Source organism: Lotus japonicus, chromosome 1 (assembly GCF_012489685.1).
Source record: "Lotus japonicus ecotype B-129 chromosome 1, LjGifu_v1.2".
NCBI lineage: Eukaryota > Viridiplantae > Streptophyta > Magnoliopsida > Fabales > Fabaceae > Lotus > Lotus japonicus.
In genome coordinates, this window is record NC_080041.1 from 110,524,260 (window position 1) to 110,539,327 (window position 15,068).

General features: G+C 36.6%; 2 protein-coding genes across 3 annotated transcripts; one reads left to right on the plus strand and one right to left on the minus strand.

Moving 5' to 3' along the window:
• Positions 1-1,308: 1,308 nt before the first annotated feature.
• On the plus strand, positions 1,309-5,300 carry LOC130729200 (probable anion transporter 3, chloroplastic). The gene is made up of 8 exons (XM_057580859.1): positions 1,309-1,976; positions 2,330-2,556; positions 3,053-3,401; positions 3,501-3,545; positions 3,881-4,027; positions 4,495-4,632; positions 4,761-4,794; positions 4,888-5,300. Exons 1-8 carry the CDS (start codon positions 1,548-1,550, stop codon positions 5,055-5,057), a joined length of 1,539 nt encoding a protein of 512 aa, XP_057436842.1. The 5' UTR covers positions 1,309-1,547; the 3' UTR covers positions 5,058-5,300.
• LOC130729201 (uncharacterized) lies at positions 4,539-12,329 on the minus strand. 2 transcript variants are annotated; one of them, XR_009015904.1, is made up of 4 exons: positions 10,815-12,329; positions 10,306-10,390; positions 6,615-6,700; positions 4,539-4,663 (listed from the first exon to the last, which is right to left on the minus strand). XR_009015904.1 is itself a non-coding variant. In XM_057580860.1 (4 exons), exon 4 carries the CDS (start codon positions 10,060-10,062, stop codon positions 9,079-9,081), a length of 984 nt encoding a protein of 327 aa, XP_057436843.1. In that variant the 5' UTR covers positions 10,063-10,071; positions 10,306-10,390; positions 10,815-10,921; positions 11,159-12,329; the 3' UTR covers positions 8,887-9,078. The 2 variants fall into 2 exon arrangements, 1 of the variants encoding a protein (XP_057436843.1); XM_057580860.1 differs by lacking the exons at positions 4,539-4,663; positions 6,615-6,700 and adding an exon at positions 8,887-10,071 and having other exon boundaries at positions 10,815-10,921; positions 11,159-12,329.
• Between the last annotated feature and the right edge of the window lie 2,739 nt (positions 12,330-15,068).

Genomic DNA, 15,068 nt, shown 5'->3' on the forward strand with positions numbered 1-15,068 from the left:
GGGACTCGTTCGTTTTTTATCTTTTCCTTTTTCGCTAAATCTCAAGTTTCGAAACATCTTCCTCACGGTGCTCTGTTTTTTAATGAGGAAGAGGGTAGAAAATGACCGTTGCAGGTCTCACGTGCAACTCATGTGCTTCTCTCTCTCTTCAGTCTTTCTTTCTCTCTCCAATTGGACATCCACGTAAGCCTCCTCCGTTAACAAATAAACGACAGGACCAACATTGCAGACGGGCAGCAAAGTCAGGGATCATCCGTGTAATTAAATTAGGTGGGGGACTAAAATTGTGGAATTAGTAAACGTCAGAGACCAAAATTACAATTAAGCCTAAAATAAATTTAAAAATTAAAAAAACTAATTTCTCAACACTTGGCGCATTCCCACTCTTGAGTGTGAAACTGAGTTGTGTTTCACACTCATAAGTGCGAGATTGTCAAATTTTTAAAATTAAGAAATTAATTTCTAACTAGTTGGTGAATTCACACTCTTGAGTGTGAAACTTAAGTGTCTTTCACACTATGAGTGCGAAATGACCATCTTCCCCATCCCACTCCAATGAGAATACCACACTGACGTTGTTTCCTTGCCAAAACGAAATTTGAAGCCCTCCCAAATGAATTTGCAAGCCCGTAAGACCCCTCTCCAGACGGGCAAATCTGTTCTCCGATGGGATATACCTAGAAGATAGAATCACTAGCAAGATATTTATGAGCCATGAAATCTTTTGAATGTTGATAAAAATTTCTCTTTAAAGAGAGAAAATAATGAAAGTTATTTTAATATCGATAGCCGGTCAAGGTATCCATTAATAAAAAAAATTGACCGTACCAAAATAAAAAAATAAAAAATAATGAAACTTATCTTATGGTCTAACATTTTTCTTTAAAAAATTGACTTAATCTAAGAAACAATATAAAATCATAGTTGACAATACCAAAAGCTAAAAATTATTAGTTTTGTTCATCATAATTTCAATTGTCTATATATTCTTTTTACATTAAAAAAATAAATTGTACCCACCAAAAATCGATCTTTGACCTTCCCCTACCCAACCCATATATCCCCAGCTCCCACTACTTGAACTATTATATGGGGACGTGTATAATATTTAATCGTATGTATTTATTTTTCTTTGAGAAATGTTGTGGAAGCAGTAATAAAAGTACGTACTTAAAAAACTTATAGAAGCTGAGGTTGTTGCTGTCGTTGGTTGTTAAACGTGATGGCACGTGCACTTTCCCACACGTGGTGCCACGCAATCCCTTTGAAATTCGTCAATAACCCTTGTGCTTGTGCTAGTTTGTGTGCGTGCGTGCAGGTGCAGCTTGTCTCTCTTTCTTTCTTTCTTTCTTTCTTTCTTTCTTCACTTACAATCCAATTCTCATGGTAGTTGATTGTTGAACGCGTTACAGTTCCACCAAACTCACCCTCCATCCGGAGATTCTTCCAACACACAAAGAGAACCTCAATCTTCATCATTTTCACATAATGATTCCAACCATTCATTGAATTCATGTTTAGTTTTGTTTGACTTTTTTTTTCCTCCAATGGCTGCTGCTACTACAAACTCAGCACCATTCCTCTCACGTTGGCGATCTTCTTCTTCTTCTTCTCGTTGTTCCTTGACACCCCATTTGAGCTTTGTGAGTTTTAAGAAGGCCCATTTGGGATTTGAGTCCAAAATCTCATCAAAAGGCTTGGAATGTTGGAAGGGAAGAAGCAGAGGAAAAATAGAGCATTGGAGTGTGAGGTGCTGCACTGCAGAAGGAATCAATGGGGAAATGTTTGTGGGAAGGAGAGGTAGTAGAGAAGATGGTGTTGTTAGCAATTATCATATCCCAGAGAGGTTCAAGGTGGTGTGTTTGGTGGCATGTGTTATGTGCCTCTGTAATGCTGACCGTGTTGTTATGTCTGTGGCTGTTGTTCCTTTGGCTGCAAAACATGCTTGGTCCACTTCTTTCCTTGGCATTGTTCAGGTACCAAAATGAGAACAATTCTTGTAACCAATGGCTGAAAACAAAATAACTAGTACTATTGGATAAAATGTGCTTTTACAAATATAAAATTGGTGATTTTATAGGATTCAAATCGATGCACTCTAATATTTAGTTCTTCGTTATTGGAAAGCATGAAAACAGGAAGATAACACATATCAAATCACTATTTAATGAAATAATAAGAGATGTGTTATTTTCTCGTTTTCATACTTTCTAACGGTAAATGGACTTTAAAAGCTTCTTTCAAAACCAAATCAGTTGCTTTGTTTTCATTTATTTGTTTATGGTGGAGCCATTGGCTAACATCAAATCTCATGCTGCATTGTTGTCAGTCATCATTCCTTTGGGGCTACATATTCTCTTCAGTGATAGGAGGAGCTCTGGTGGATAGATTTGGAGGAAAGAGGGTGATGGCTTGGGGTGTATTTTTTTGGTCTCTGGCAACTCTGCTTACACCTTTGGCTGCCAACCACTCCACAATGGGGTTGTTGGTGGTTCGTGCTTTCTTTGGACTAGCTGAAGGAGTGGCTCTTCCATCCATGACCACTCTTTTATCAAGGTGATGCCTCCACAATCCTCTTCAGAAAAAAATACTTAAAACATGTTTGGTTCTGCACTTGGGAGCCCCAAAATTTGTAACAAGACCGTTTGGTCGTAGAAGCTCTGATACCATGTCAATGAATTAATTATCCCAAAAGCTTAAGCGGTTGGATGAAGGCTATATAAATGGTTTTATATTTATTATTTCTAACAGCTTCTAGCATTATCATGCTTTTGAATTGTGTATCGACTGCCAATCCAAACACGCTATTAGGTATAACAGATGCAAATCTGGGAAACCAAGTATTAAAGATTTGAGCATATCAATCTTGTTCTTGGTGGATAAAATATTGGTTTGCTTCTTTGCCTAACCTATCTCATTTTCAATCCTTACATTTCTTGTTTATATTGAAGGATGAGCTCAAATCTAATTAGTAGGCTTCTCTTTTATGCATCTCATTGCTGTGGATCCAAAATACAGTTTGAAAGCTGGTCTAATCCTCAAATTTGAACAGGTGGTTTCCAAGTAATGAGAGGGCAAGTGCAGTTGGAATCTCAATGGCTGGATTTCATATGGGCAATGTCATAGGCTTGTTGCTGACACCAGTTATGTTGTCCACTACTGGAATTTCTGGTCCTTTTATATTATTCTCATCTCTTGGGCTGCTCTGGGTGATGACATGGGCCTATCGGGTTACCGATGATCCTCTAGAAAGTAATTTCATCAGCAGATCAGAACTAAGAGTAATCCAAGCTGGAAAAACTGGTTCTCCTAAGAAAAGAAATAAATTTCCTCCACTAGGTCTTCTGTTATCAAAACTACCATCATGGGCTATAATATTTGCCAATGCAACTAACAATTGGGTGAGTTCTATTTGCATTTGACTATTTGAGTGAAGAGAAAGACTTGCTATCATGAATCTGATTTTAGGCATGCTAATCTCAACCTTCCTTTATTTGCAGGGCTACTTTGTTCTCCTCTCATGGATGCCAGTTTATTTCAAAAGTGTAATTACTTTCATTCTTGTCTTGTTTCTTATGTTATTTGAAAAATGTGGATGTGGTTCCTCTTGGCGAGCTTATTATAAAGTGCACATATAAGGGGGCATCTATACTTGATTTTATTTAAAGTACATTGCCATTTTAAACTCTGTCTATGCTGATGCATAGCCGATCCTAAGCTCAGATAAAGGAGGAAGAGTGTGTTATGCCTACAGCTTACCCACTTTGTCTTCTCCTGTTTCTGAGGGTTAAAATTGCCGAAAATTCATTGATATTCAGTTTCTTATAATGTCAGAAGCCTGGAACTTTCTATCATGACTAATTTTTTCTTCTTTATGTAGGTATATAATGTGAACTTGAAGCAGGCAGCTTGGTTCAGTGCAATTCCATGGGCAACAATGGCCATTTCAGGTTATCTAGCTGGTGCTTCATCAGATTTCTTAATCAATGCAGGGTACCCCACAACATTTGTCCGTAAGTTTATGCAGGTATCACTTCCAGACCCGTCATGCAGAAGGTTGCATTTACATGATGATACTATTTGCTGTTTTTTTAGTTAGAATGCTTAGTAAATTCCGCCCATGTTGTGTCGTTGTTGGCTCTAACCCAGGAAAATGAGGAAGGTTGTGTTATATCTGCGGCAAACAAATGCTTAATATTTATCAAATGATCTATATAGCCGACCTCACTTAGTGAGATAAGACTTTTATTGTAGTTAGAATGCTTGATAAATAAAAATGACCACTGGACAGATGTTAAGCAGCCACAATAGAAGAAACATACTTAAGATTGTAAGATCTAAGAACTCTAGATAACTTTCATTTTGAAGCAATTAGAGACCAATATCAGATGGAATGAAAACTATTTCCTTATTCATGTTGATTTTAGTAATGTACTGGAACTACAAGGACATGCATCTACAACAATGATCTGACTCATACATAATAAATTACAGACCATTGGATTCATGGGACCAGCAGGGGCCTTGCTTTGCTTGAATTATGCCAAAACACCTGCAATTGCAGCTACACTCTTGACTGCAGCTTTAAGCTTGAGTTCTTTTAGCCAGGCTGGCTTTATGCTCAACATACAAGTAAGTTCAACCCACAGAATCTTCATGTACCCTAAAATTCAAAAAATATATATATTTAATACTTATTTTCAAAATGAAATTAAAAATATCTTATTAAGAACTTAACCTCACACATTTTACACGAACAGGACATTGCTCCACAGTATGCAGGAATTCTACATGGTAAGAAGCTGAGCAAATGTGTTATAGTGCCCTTTTTTCTCCTTTTGATTTTTCACAATGGTTCTTTCATTAACAATGTCAAGACTATCACAGGAATATCAAATTCGGCTGGAACTTTAGCAGCTATCATAAGCACAATTGGAACTGGTTATTTTGTGCACTGGCTGGGATCATTTCAGGCATTCTTAACTGTAACAGCAGTTCTCTATGTTGTGACAACCATTTTTTGGAATCTTTTTGCGACAGGCGAGCAAGTTTTATGACCTCATCCCATCCAAAGTTCCCCACACCTTGAGTTTCTTATCAACAAAAGTACGGGAAATCGTAAATTTCAAATTTTTGTTGTCTTCTATAGAAATGATTGAAAAGCATTTTTTTGCCCCACTAGTTTCTTTCGTAAATCGTATGTGAGATAGCATTTATGAGGGTTTGTTTGTAAATCTTTTTACAATTGATTTTAAAGTCAAAATTAATTTAAGGGGAAGTTTTTGTGAGTAGTTTTTTCATATAAGAAAATAACCATGTAGAGAGCATTCTAAGTTGTAACAGAAAAATCCAAGGTCTTCCATCATGTGACAGAAAAATCTGCACACAAAATGGAGAGAAGGGAAGGGCATTGAAAGTCCATGATCTCGATACACTCCTCACAAAATAACCATGTAGCTAGCATCTCCTTCACCTCCTTCTTCCATTTTCACTTCCTCCAAAAGAATTGGTTACCTCCACCATTTTAGCTTGACCCTATTTTTTCACTGTGTATCCAAAATGCAGTGACAGAAACATACGAAACACTGTTGCAGCCACCAATTAGGTAAGTCCTTCCTACTCGTCTACTCTATCGTCTTGTAAACCGTGGGTACTTCACCTTGTCCGGTTCAAGGCAATTACACTACTGCAGTAGAATTGTAGAGATGAAGGGACTCAAGTCTGATCAAGTGGAGCATTCTATTAGTAATTTTGGATTTGTGTGAGATATGAAGTTAACTAGGATGAAAAACAATTATTGAAGGTGTAATAAATGAAAATATAGACTACTTGGGCTGGGCACTATTTAGTTGCTGAAATTCCCTTGAGGAGATGATTTTGATTTGAATTCGGTCATTTTATAAATTATGCATGAGATACCCGCAGATGTGATTAATGACTAGCTAATACTAATATTGTTGATTAAGGTATGAAGAATATAGCAAGGGGTTCTTGGAATCATTGGCTTCAATGGATATCTAAAATACTATTTTCCTTGAATTCACTCTAGCCATGACTTGAGAAGAAACAAACTTTTAATGAAATTTTATGTGCAAATTTGTCATCATTAAGTGTGATAAAATAAACTAATTTTGACCAGAACACGGTAATGGTCACTCTTTCATGTTCTTAATCTAAAGTACATCTTGATGAGCAAGCATCATAACACCCTTGCTTTGAATTTCAATAATGTCATGTCAGAGTGCCAATAATTCTAAGATAAGTCAACAACTGCAGAAAACTATGTCCATGATTAGGAGGAACCAAGTGCCACAATCAAATCTCTTAGCTAAACTATAACAATAAAAAGAAAACCTTCACACATATTAAAAATCAAAGCACAGAGCTCTAAAAATTTCACTAAGCCAGTTGCAGCAACATGAATTCTCATTTCATTTCTATTTGGTATGTGCAGATATATATCAACAAAAAATCAGAGTAAAAGATGATGATAGGATTAGTAACATCAAAAATCTTAAACCAGAATACAAAAAGAAAGAAAAACAAAGGACTCATTCACCCTTTATGCTATCAGTGTTAATCATTCTTCAACACTACATAGAAATACAACTCACCACATCAACCATAACTCTCCTCCACAGCTTGTTCTCGCAGCGGCCATCGAGAACACAATCTTCTCCTCCTCCTCATAGCTTCCGTGCTGCAATTATCAAATCAAATCAATGATGTATATTTATTTATGGTTGAGACTTGGGAGTATGCATGACATGTTTTAGAAATGCTTTGAAAAGGAAAAAAAATATCCGCATTTGCAAACTACTGATGAAAACCGTTGCATATTTATAAGAGAAAGATTATTACTGTGACCCCCGGAAATTGAAGCATTACATTCTTCCTTTATCATGAGAAGTCCATGAGTGAAGCAGTCTCCTTCTCCTTCTCTGGCCGAACCACCACACCTTCACCTTTTCTGCCCAAGAAACACACCATGAACCTTCACCTTCATCCTTGAGAGCTACCCTAAAGCTTCAATCTTCAGTGTCAGACCTCGAATTAAATAAATTATTTTATTTATTTAATTTTTGTAATTCTAGCGTCGCTCGCTATTTTATCGTGTATTTGTGTTTGAACTATTATCCATGCCACGCTTGATAAAATTATTTTATGGCATATGTGACTTGTATTATTTAATTGAGTGTTTATATTTTACTACTTTATATTATTTTCTCGATGATGAAAAATAATGACGCGATCGCCACATGTCGTTTTATTATTATTTGGTGGTGCGAAATATATATAATTTTCCCAACCCAGATTTAATTGTAATTTTGTGGAATTAATTTAAGTGATAATTAAATTTGAGATTTTTTTTTATGAAGTATCATTTGTTCACAGGAATAATATTATAATTATTTTCATGTGTTTATTCCTAATATAATTTTAAGGAGCTTATATTTCCTAAATAAACTTATTTTCATTCTTCTTCTGTCTTCATGTGTCTGTCTTCATGTGTCGGGTAGTAGTGAGGATGGAGGTCGATATTACCTAACAACAGTGATGTTGATTGTTGTGGAGGTGGTTGTCATCCAATAGCAGAGTGGTGGTGGTGGTGGAGGTTGTGGCGGTGGCGACAAAGCTAGTGGTCGCAGAGGGCGGAGGTGACGCTGATGGTAGAAGTTGTGATAGCGGCGATGGTGATGGAGGTGGTGATAATGGTGGAGTGGAGTGGTGGAAGCGGTGGTAGTGATTACAAATGTTGTGGTGGTGGTGGAGGTAGACCTTACCTTATGGGAACAATCGTTGTGGCGGTGGAAGCGACAATGGTGGAGGTTGGTGGAAGGTTGAGGTGATGATGGGGGCGACAATGATAAAGGTGGTGGGGTAGTGGTGGCGGTGGAAGGTGGCCATGGTGGTAGCGGTAGTGAAGGTTGTGGAGGCAACAAAAGTGATGGTAGAAAGATAGTCATAGCATAAATAAGAGCACGACATAATAATTTTCATAAGAAAATAAATTACTTTTTCTATATATATAAAAGCTCCTCCTAATACAATTTTTTTAAATGTTCCTAATTATCCTTTTCTTTGATGAAAATAATTTGTTTTTTTATATGGAATTTTTCATAATTGTGTATGAAAAAATGGTTATTAAAAGTTAAATTAAAAATACGTAGAACTAATTTTATTAAAAAGGAAACCACAAGGGGTGGCTAGTGTGTTGATGGATACTGATGGAAATCAAGTCTGTAATAATTTAAACAAATTAGGAATTATTTATTTTTAAAATTTAAAATAAATTTATTTTTATTTATTTACTTATTTGTCCAAATCAAATAATTATTACAAATTTGCGGACAAAAATATAATTAAACTAATTAGTTAATGTAATTAATAACATAATAGATCATTAATAACTATTTTTTTTATTACAAGAGGAAAAACTTAGTAATAACTAATTAATATTAAAGATAGATATAGTTCTTTTTGTTTAAAAGCTAAGAATTACTCTTTTCTAATATATATTTATTCATTACGTGGTCGGTTTTATGACACACTACTAGAAAAACTACTTTTAACATCGGGCCAAAATCACTTTTTACATCGGTTCATAACCGATGTAAGTAAGGGTGATGTAGTATGTCACCACCTTTTCACATCGGTTGTACAACCGATGTGAAAAGTAATTTTTCACATCGGGCGAATCAAATAACCGATGTGAAAAGTATACATTTCACATCGGTTGGTAGGAAATAACCGATGTGGAAAGTTAGACATTTCACATCGGTTCTTTTCGCAACCGATGTGAATACTCTTTTTTTTTTTTATATACATATTTTACATCAGCTGATTTTCTAACCGAGGTGAAATGTCCTTTTTTTTCCTTTTTTTTTTCAGTTTTTTCACAGTAATTTGAGCTGAATATTCATTGATCATTAATAATTGATCATGCATTGCCAAATATTTTTTGGAAAAAACCAAGGAAACGGTCCAAAGCCAAAATACAAAGTAACCAAAACTAGCTAAGCTAAAGATAAACTAGCTAAGCTAAAGAAAAGACTAAGGTAGTAAAGTCTCGAACTACTAAAGCAATAAGATAGTAAGAACTCTAAAGCTACTAATCCAAAGGCAACAAACTGCCCAAATGTTAGCAAGTCCAAGTCTAAGGTTTCTCGACTCTTTGGCAAAATTCCCATCAATATTCTTCCATTGCAAAGAATCAGCTACATGGCGAATTTTTCCATCATCAATTCTCTCTTCTGCATGCCATCTAAGGTTCCTTGCGTCATTTGCATTAGAGAACAATCTCTTGAACCTTGAAATTATTGGTAGGTACCATAACACTTTTGCAGGAGGACCCTTTGTGCTCACATCATCATTGGAATCGCCATCTTTCTTTTTGTAGCGTGAGGCCTTGCACTTCGGACAATGATCATAGTTTTCAAACTCTTTTCTGTATAAGATGCAATCATTAGGGCATGCATGTATTTTTTCATACTCCATGCCCATCGGACACAATACTTTCTTGGCTTCATAATGACGATTCGGCATTGTGTTACCTTCTGGAAGCATTTCTTTCAACAATCCAAGCAAATCAGTGAAACTTTTATCACTCCATCCATTTTTCGCCTTCAAATTAAACAATCTTAACACAGCTGACAACCGTGTAAAGTTTGTGCATCCCGGGTACAAAGGTTCTTCCTTGTCTTTACATAAAGTATCATACACATGCGCTCTCTTGAATGATTCTTCTCCAATATCATGTATCATGTCTTCCAGCCGATCATCTGTATCTACACATACTTTCTCTCTTTGTGATACACTTGGAGTTACTACTTCACCATGCCATATCCATCGTGTATAATTTTGACAAATCCCTTTCCAAGCTAGATGGTCCCTTATTTCAGCCTTAGTAAGTTTTGGGTCCCGGTTCCCACAAGAAACACAAGGACATGGAAAAAGCCCCTTATTGTTTGGAAGATTCTTTTCAGCAAATTCTAGAAATTCTACCACTCCTTTATCAAACTCATCACTTAATCGATTAGCTCTCATCCAACTACGATCCATAACTACGTTCTGAAAATTAACACATACTAAATTAGAGAATTGTGATAAACTAGATACAAACTTAACATTATTGACACTAGAACCAAACTCATCAACATTTTCCAAATCATAAACTAAAGACAACCTAAAAATTAATTGAAGAAAATCGAACATGAACAAGCATTCAAATTAAATAAGTTTAAAAACGATTCACGAATTCAGAGCCAGTTTTAGAAAATAGTTTTAAAGTGAAAACAAACTTACAACAAGATGGAAGAGTTTTGCAATGGCTGGTAGAGTTTGCCGGAGCTGGAGTGGCTGGAAGAGTTCGCAGACGAGGGTTCTTGCTCTGAAAATCACAAAAAACTAGTTAATTGAAGAAGCAAAAGTAGTTCAGTGTACACAAAAAACTAGTTAATTGAAGAAGCAAAAGTAGTTGATTCCAAACACTCTGAATTCTGAAAATGCTCAATTTCATTCAATAATAACTCCGATGTTGAATTTGCAAAACCCAATTCAGTGTAGATAAAATTGGCAGTGTACAAAGTAGGATTCGGAAGCCAGGAAACAAAAGAAGCAAAAGTAGTTCAGGAAAGCACTATCAACAACAATAATAATTGATTATATTCTCAATCATGCGTTACCAAAACAGAGTCTTCTTTCTGTAACCCCCAATTCAACCAAACACAACAGAATACAAAACAGAGAACCAAACACGATTTTAAAATGAAGCAATTAACCGAATCCAAAGAACAATAGAAAGCAAAATTTACCAGCAACACCGATGAGCCAAACAAAAGTGGTGAAGGAAAAGGGAAACGCAGAACGCGATGCTTAATAGTTGAAACTCGCAGGGCAATGGCGTGCGTGCGTGTTGCTTCTACTTCACAAAAACGTGAAATGGATTCAGAATTTGAGATTGATTCCACGCCAACAAACAAAAATCGAAACCCTAAGTTTTGGAATTTTAATCAATTTTTTCCCTTTTTCTTGCTCGTTTCTGTTGTTTAGGGAAAAATTGCAGCAAAAATCTCAGCAACCAACGAACACGAAAATTAGCTTAAAGCAGGGACGTAGTTAACTGATTACAGAGAAGCCCAAATTCCAGCAAACTTACCTTGTAGCAAACTTAGTTTTCCATCTTCTTCCTGAATCGGCAAAACCCACAAGCTAGGTTTCCATCTTCTTCCTTAATCGGAAAAACCCACGAAGCAGGAGTGGCGGCGAATCAAGAGCCACGAGCAGGAGCGGCGGCCAGTCACGAGTAGAGCGGCGGCGAGCAACGACCAGAGCGGCGGCGAGAGACTGAGTTGCTTGCGGCGGCGAGAGACTTGTGCGTGTTGGGGTTTTGGTGAACTGAGATTTGTGCGTGTTGGGGTTTTGTTGTGTGAGAGACTTTTCACATCGGGCATAATCCCAACCGATGTGAAAAGGTACTTCACTAAAATTTCAAAATTGCCACCGCCTAGACCTTTTACATCGGGTTATATAGAAACCGATGTAATAAATGACTTTTCCCATCGGGCCTAATCCCAACCGATGTGAAAAGTCTCAGAAAGTTCACCATAATTTCAAAACTGCCACCGCGTTGCCTTTCACATCGGTTATGACATCAACCGATGTGAAAACCTCGATGTGAAATATACTTTTTCTAGTAGTGACAGTTGGCTGAAAAAAGAATAATGTAATGAAAAAACTTATAAAACAACCATAGCTTCACGGCTTATGCACCACGAACTTCACAATATCTGCACCAGCTTGTTTCAAGGATTCCATTCCCATTCAACAGTTCCAAATTGAACTTGGACCCGAGGCCTGGTAATAACACTTTTGGGGAAGATCACCCTCACTCCATTATTTGGTAGCCCAATGCTACCAAATTGAATGCGATGAAAGTGTGCTCTGGATTCCAAGACATGAAGGGGAAGATTGGCCCAGCAGCCACATGAGCTGGCGTAGCCTCAATGGCAGCATGTCCTGTAGGCTCTACAACCTCAACAGCAACATAAGCGAAATCAAATCTTCAACACTCGGCCGGCTATAGAAGGAATGAGGCATTGGTTGTTTTGGGTTGGGGACGATACAAGCACCTTCTTCCATTAGTTAAGAGGTGTATAGAATGCAAAGTTGGATGGTTTTGGAAGTGGTTAATTAATAATATTACGTCTTCAGTTTTTTTTTTTTGGAATCACTGGGTTACTGTTTGAATCCATGCTATCTGGCTTCTAGAAATCAAGATATGAAGAATGGGTGTATATCTAAAGGGACGTGTCTGTCTTCAAACCAGAAAAAAGGGTATGTTGTGTGTAGCTTTTTTAATCAAAGGATATTTTTGTAATTAAAAAAATTGAGAAAGATTTGGGTATGCAAAAACTAATACCCTATTGATGACGTGATTGATAAGTGTCAATTTTACGTACTTTTCACTCTTATTTTGGACCCTTATATGACATGTGTGCTTCATTTATATATCATTTTAACTCTCATTTTAGTAGTTTATTATAAATCTAGTTTTAGGTTAGATTTCATGTCAAATACTAGTTTAATCCCTATATTTTGTGTAGGAAAGCATTGGTTCCTTGATGCTTGAAGCAACGGAGTTACAGAAGTAAAGATTGTTTGAAGCTTGAAGCTTGAAGCTTGCTTGAAGCAAAGGACTAACAAAAGTAAAGATTTCCTGAAGCTTTCAGCTTGCTTGAAGCAAAGGAATTACATAAGGGATATTGCTTGCTGCTCCAAGATTGCTTCAAGCAATCATTTTACAATAAGTTGTTCTTTTTCTCTGGAGAATGCTTGAAGTTTGCTTGAAGCGGAAAAGGAAGGAAGTAAGGCGGTGAAGAATTCTTCCTCACGAAGAAAGCTATCCTGAAGATGCTTGAAGCGAACTTGGAGCAATCTCGACAGCGATCTTCTATAAAAGGCCCAAACACACACTTTGAAAGGGTGAAAAATCAGAACAGAAAGAACACAACCCAAAGATAGAAAACACGCAGGAAAGAAGAGGAGAAGGAGGTCTAAGGTCCTTGCGCCGTCCGCCGAACTGGAGACACGCCGACGTCGGCACGGGATCGTCATCTCTTCCTAGTTTCTTCTTGTAAGCCTTTAAGCATCCATGAAAATGGATAGCTAAGCTCTTTTTGTTGGGATTGGTTGTAGCCTTTTGGCCTTTATGTACTCACTTTGATCTTAATATATGAACCTATGTTTCTATGGATGGTTTCAATGATTTTACTTTGTTCTTAATGCTTGTTTTAGCTTGATCACCTAAGACATGAAAATGGATTTGATATGTTTAGTGAGAACTAGCTAATTAAATCTGATCTAGGTAAATATCATCTAATGAATCTAAGATCTAGAGATAGGATTGGATCATTAGTCAAACTAACATCTATGTTTAATGCTTCTTGCTTTGTTAATCAATCAAGAGATTGATGGTTAATTTAGTAAGATGATGATCTTCGCATAGATGTTAGTTTGACTAATGATCCAATCGTGTAGCAAGATAAGATATGGTGTGATGGAACCAATCATAGGATAAGATTTATGTATGAAGTCTTAGAGTGCGTAAAAGTTAATCGGTGAATTCCAATTCCAACAATCGTCTCCTCTTGATTTCAAACCTCTTTTATATCGTTTTGTTAAGGCTTTTCACTTATTTTCATGTTCAACAAACAATCAATCTCTTTTTAAAACCATCGTTTGAGTTTGTTAACTATTGAACGATGTAAGTATTACACCTCCCAATGGATACGACAAAACCCTTTACTATACTACAATTGAGGCTTGAAAGATTCGAAAGTAGAGCGGTAAAATAATATTTCATCAGTGATCAGTCATAAGTAAGAAACTAGATGTTAGACCTGCGCGTTGCACGGAGATGTTTTTTTTTTAGTAAAATGATAAATATTTTAAAACATAAATGAAATGCAAAGAGTTATAAAATTGTAAGTTATAAGATCGTAAGTTAAAAGAGTTATAAAACCATCAAGAACCAACTATGGCCAAACCCAAGGAAACGAAGGATAACCATTTGGGTAAAACCTGCGGTGCCTTGTTCAACAGTCGTGTGGAACTGACTAAGCATATCGCTGAGCATCTCCGGGGGTGGTTTTCCCGGAGAAGAAAGCATTAGCTGCCTGCATTATTGTTCTTTCTTTCTTCAATTCATCGGAGTTAGGTTAGGGTTTCTTGTAGATATCGTTGATTTTTTATGGTCGCCGCTATCTTTGGTGCCAGCTTGTTTAGTTGGTACAAATATCAGAAGCTTCAGAAGGGCCATGTAGGTGACAACACGGCTGAGCAACATACAAGAGATTCTGCAGCCAACTAAGTGAAGATGGAGCAGGAGAAATTAGTACATCATGGTTCTTACCCCCAATAATAGAGTTGATACTAGTATAGTTGACATCAGATGCTTGAAAAGAGAAATTTCCACCAGAGTCCTCACTTTGATTTTCACTCTCCCACGTATGCTTTGGCTCAAGCAATAAAAATTTATCTGATTCCCATAAAATAGTAATTGTGTCGATAGTATTTGCTTGCATGAGAGGGTGTAAAATATTTTACACAATCGTCCCGAGGGTTAGTTCAAGTGGTAAGGGCTAAAGACATAAGAGATGGGGAGGGGAAGCTCCAGGGTTCGAATCCTGTAAGAGAATTTTGAAGGAATTTTCTAACTTACTAGTAACAACCAACTACTAACACAATTGCCTATTAAAAAAAAAATGTTCCACAATCAGCCAATTAGATTTTAAGAATGTGACTAGACACATTCTTATAATCTGATTAGTTGACGGTTCATTAGTTCATTAGTGCATCCTCCTTTTTCTCTTCATTTTCATTTTGGTCCCTTTTTCAATCTTTGTGTTCTGGTGGCTTATCTATATCTATACTTACTTAAAAGAATCCCTTGGAATTACTATTCCTAAGAAAGGTTTCAATCCTGGCCATTGATTTCAAATGATTTGTATATTCTCATTCAATATTGGCCTTTGGTATATAGCATATTGTTGGCCCCACCTTACATT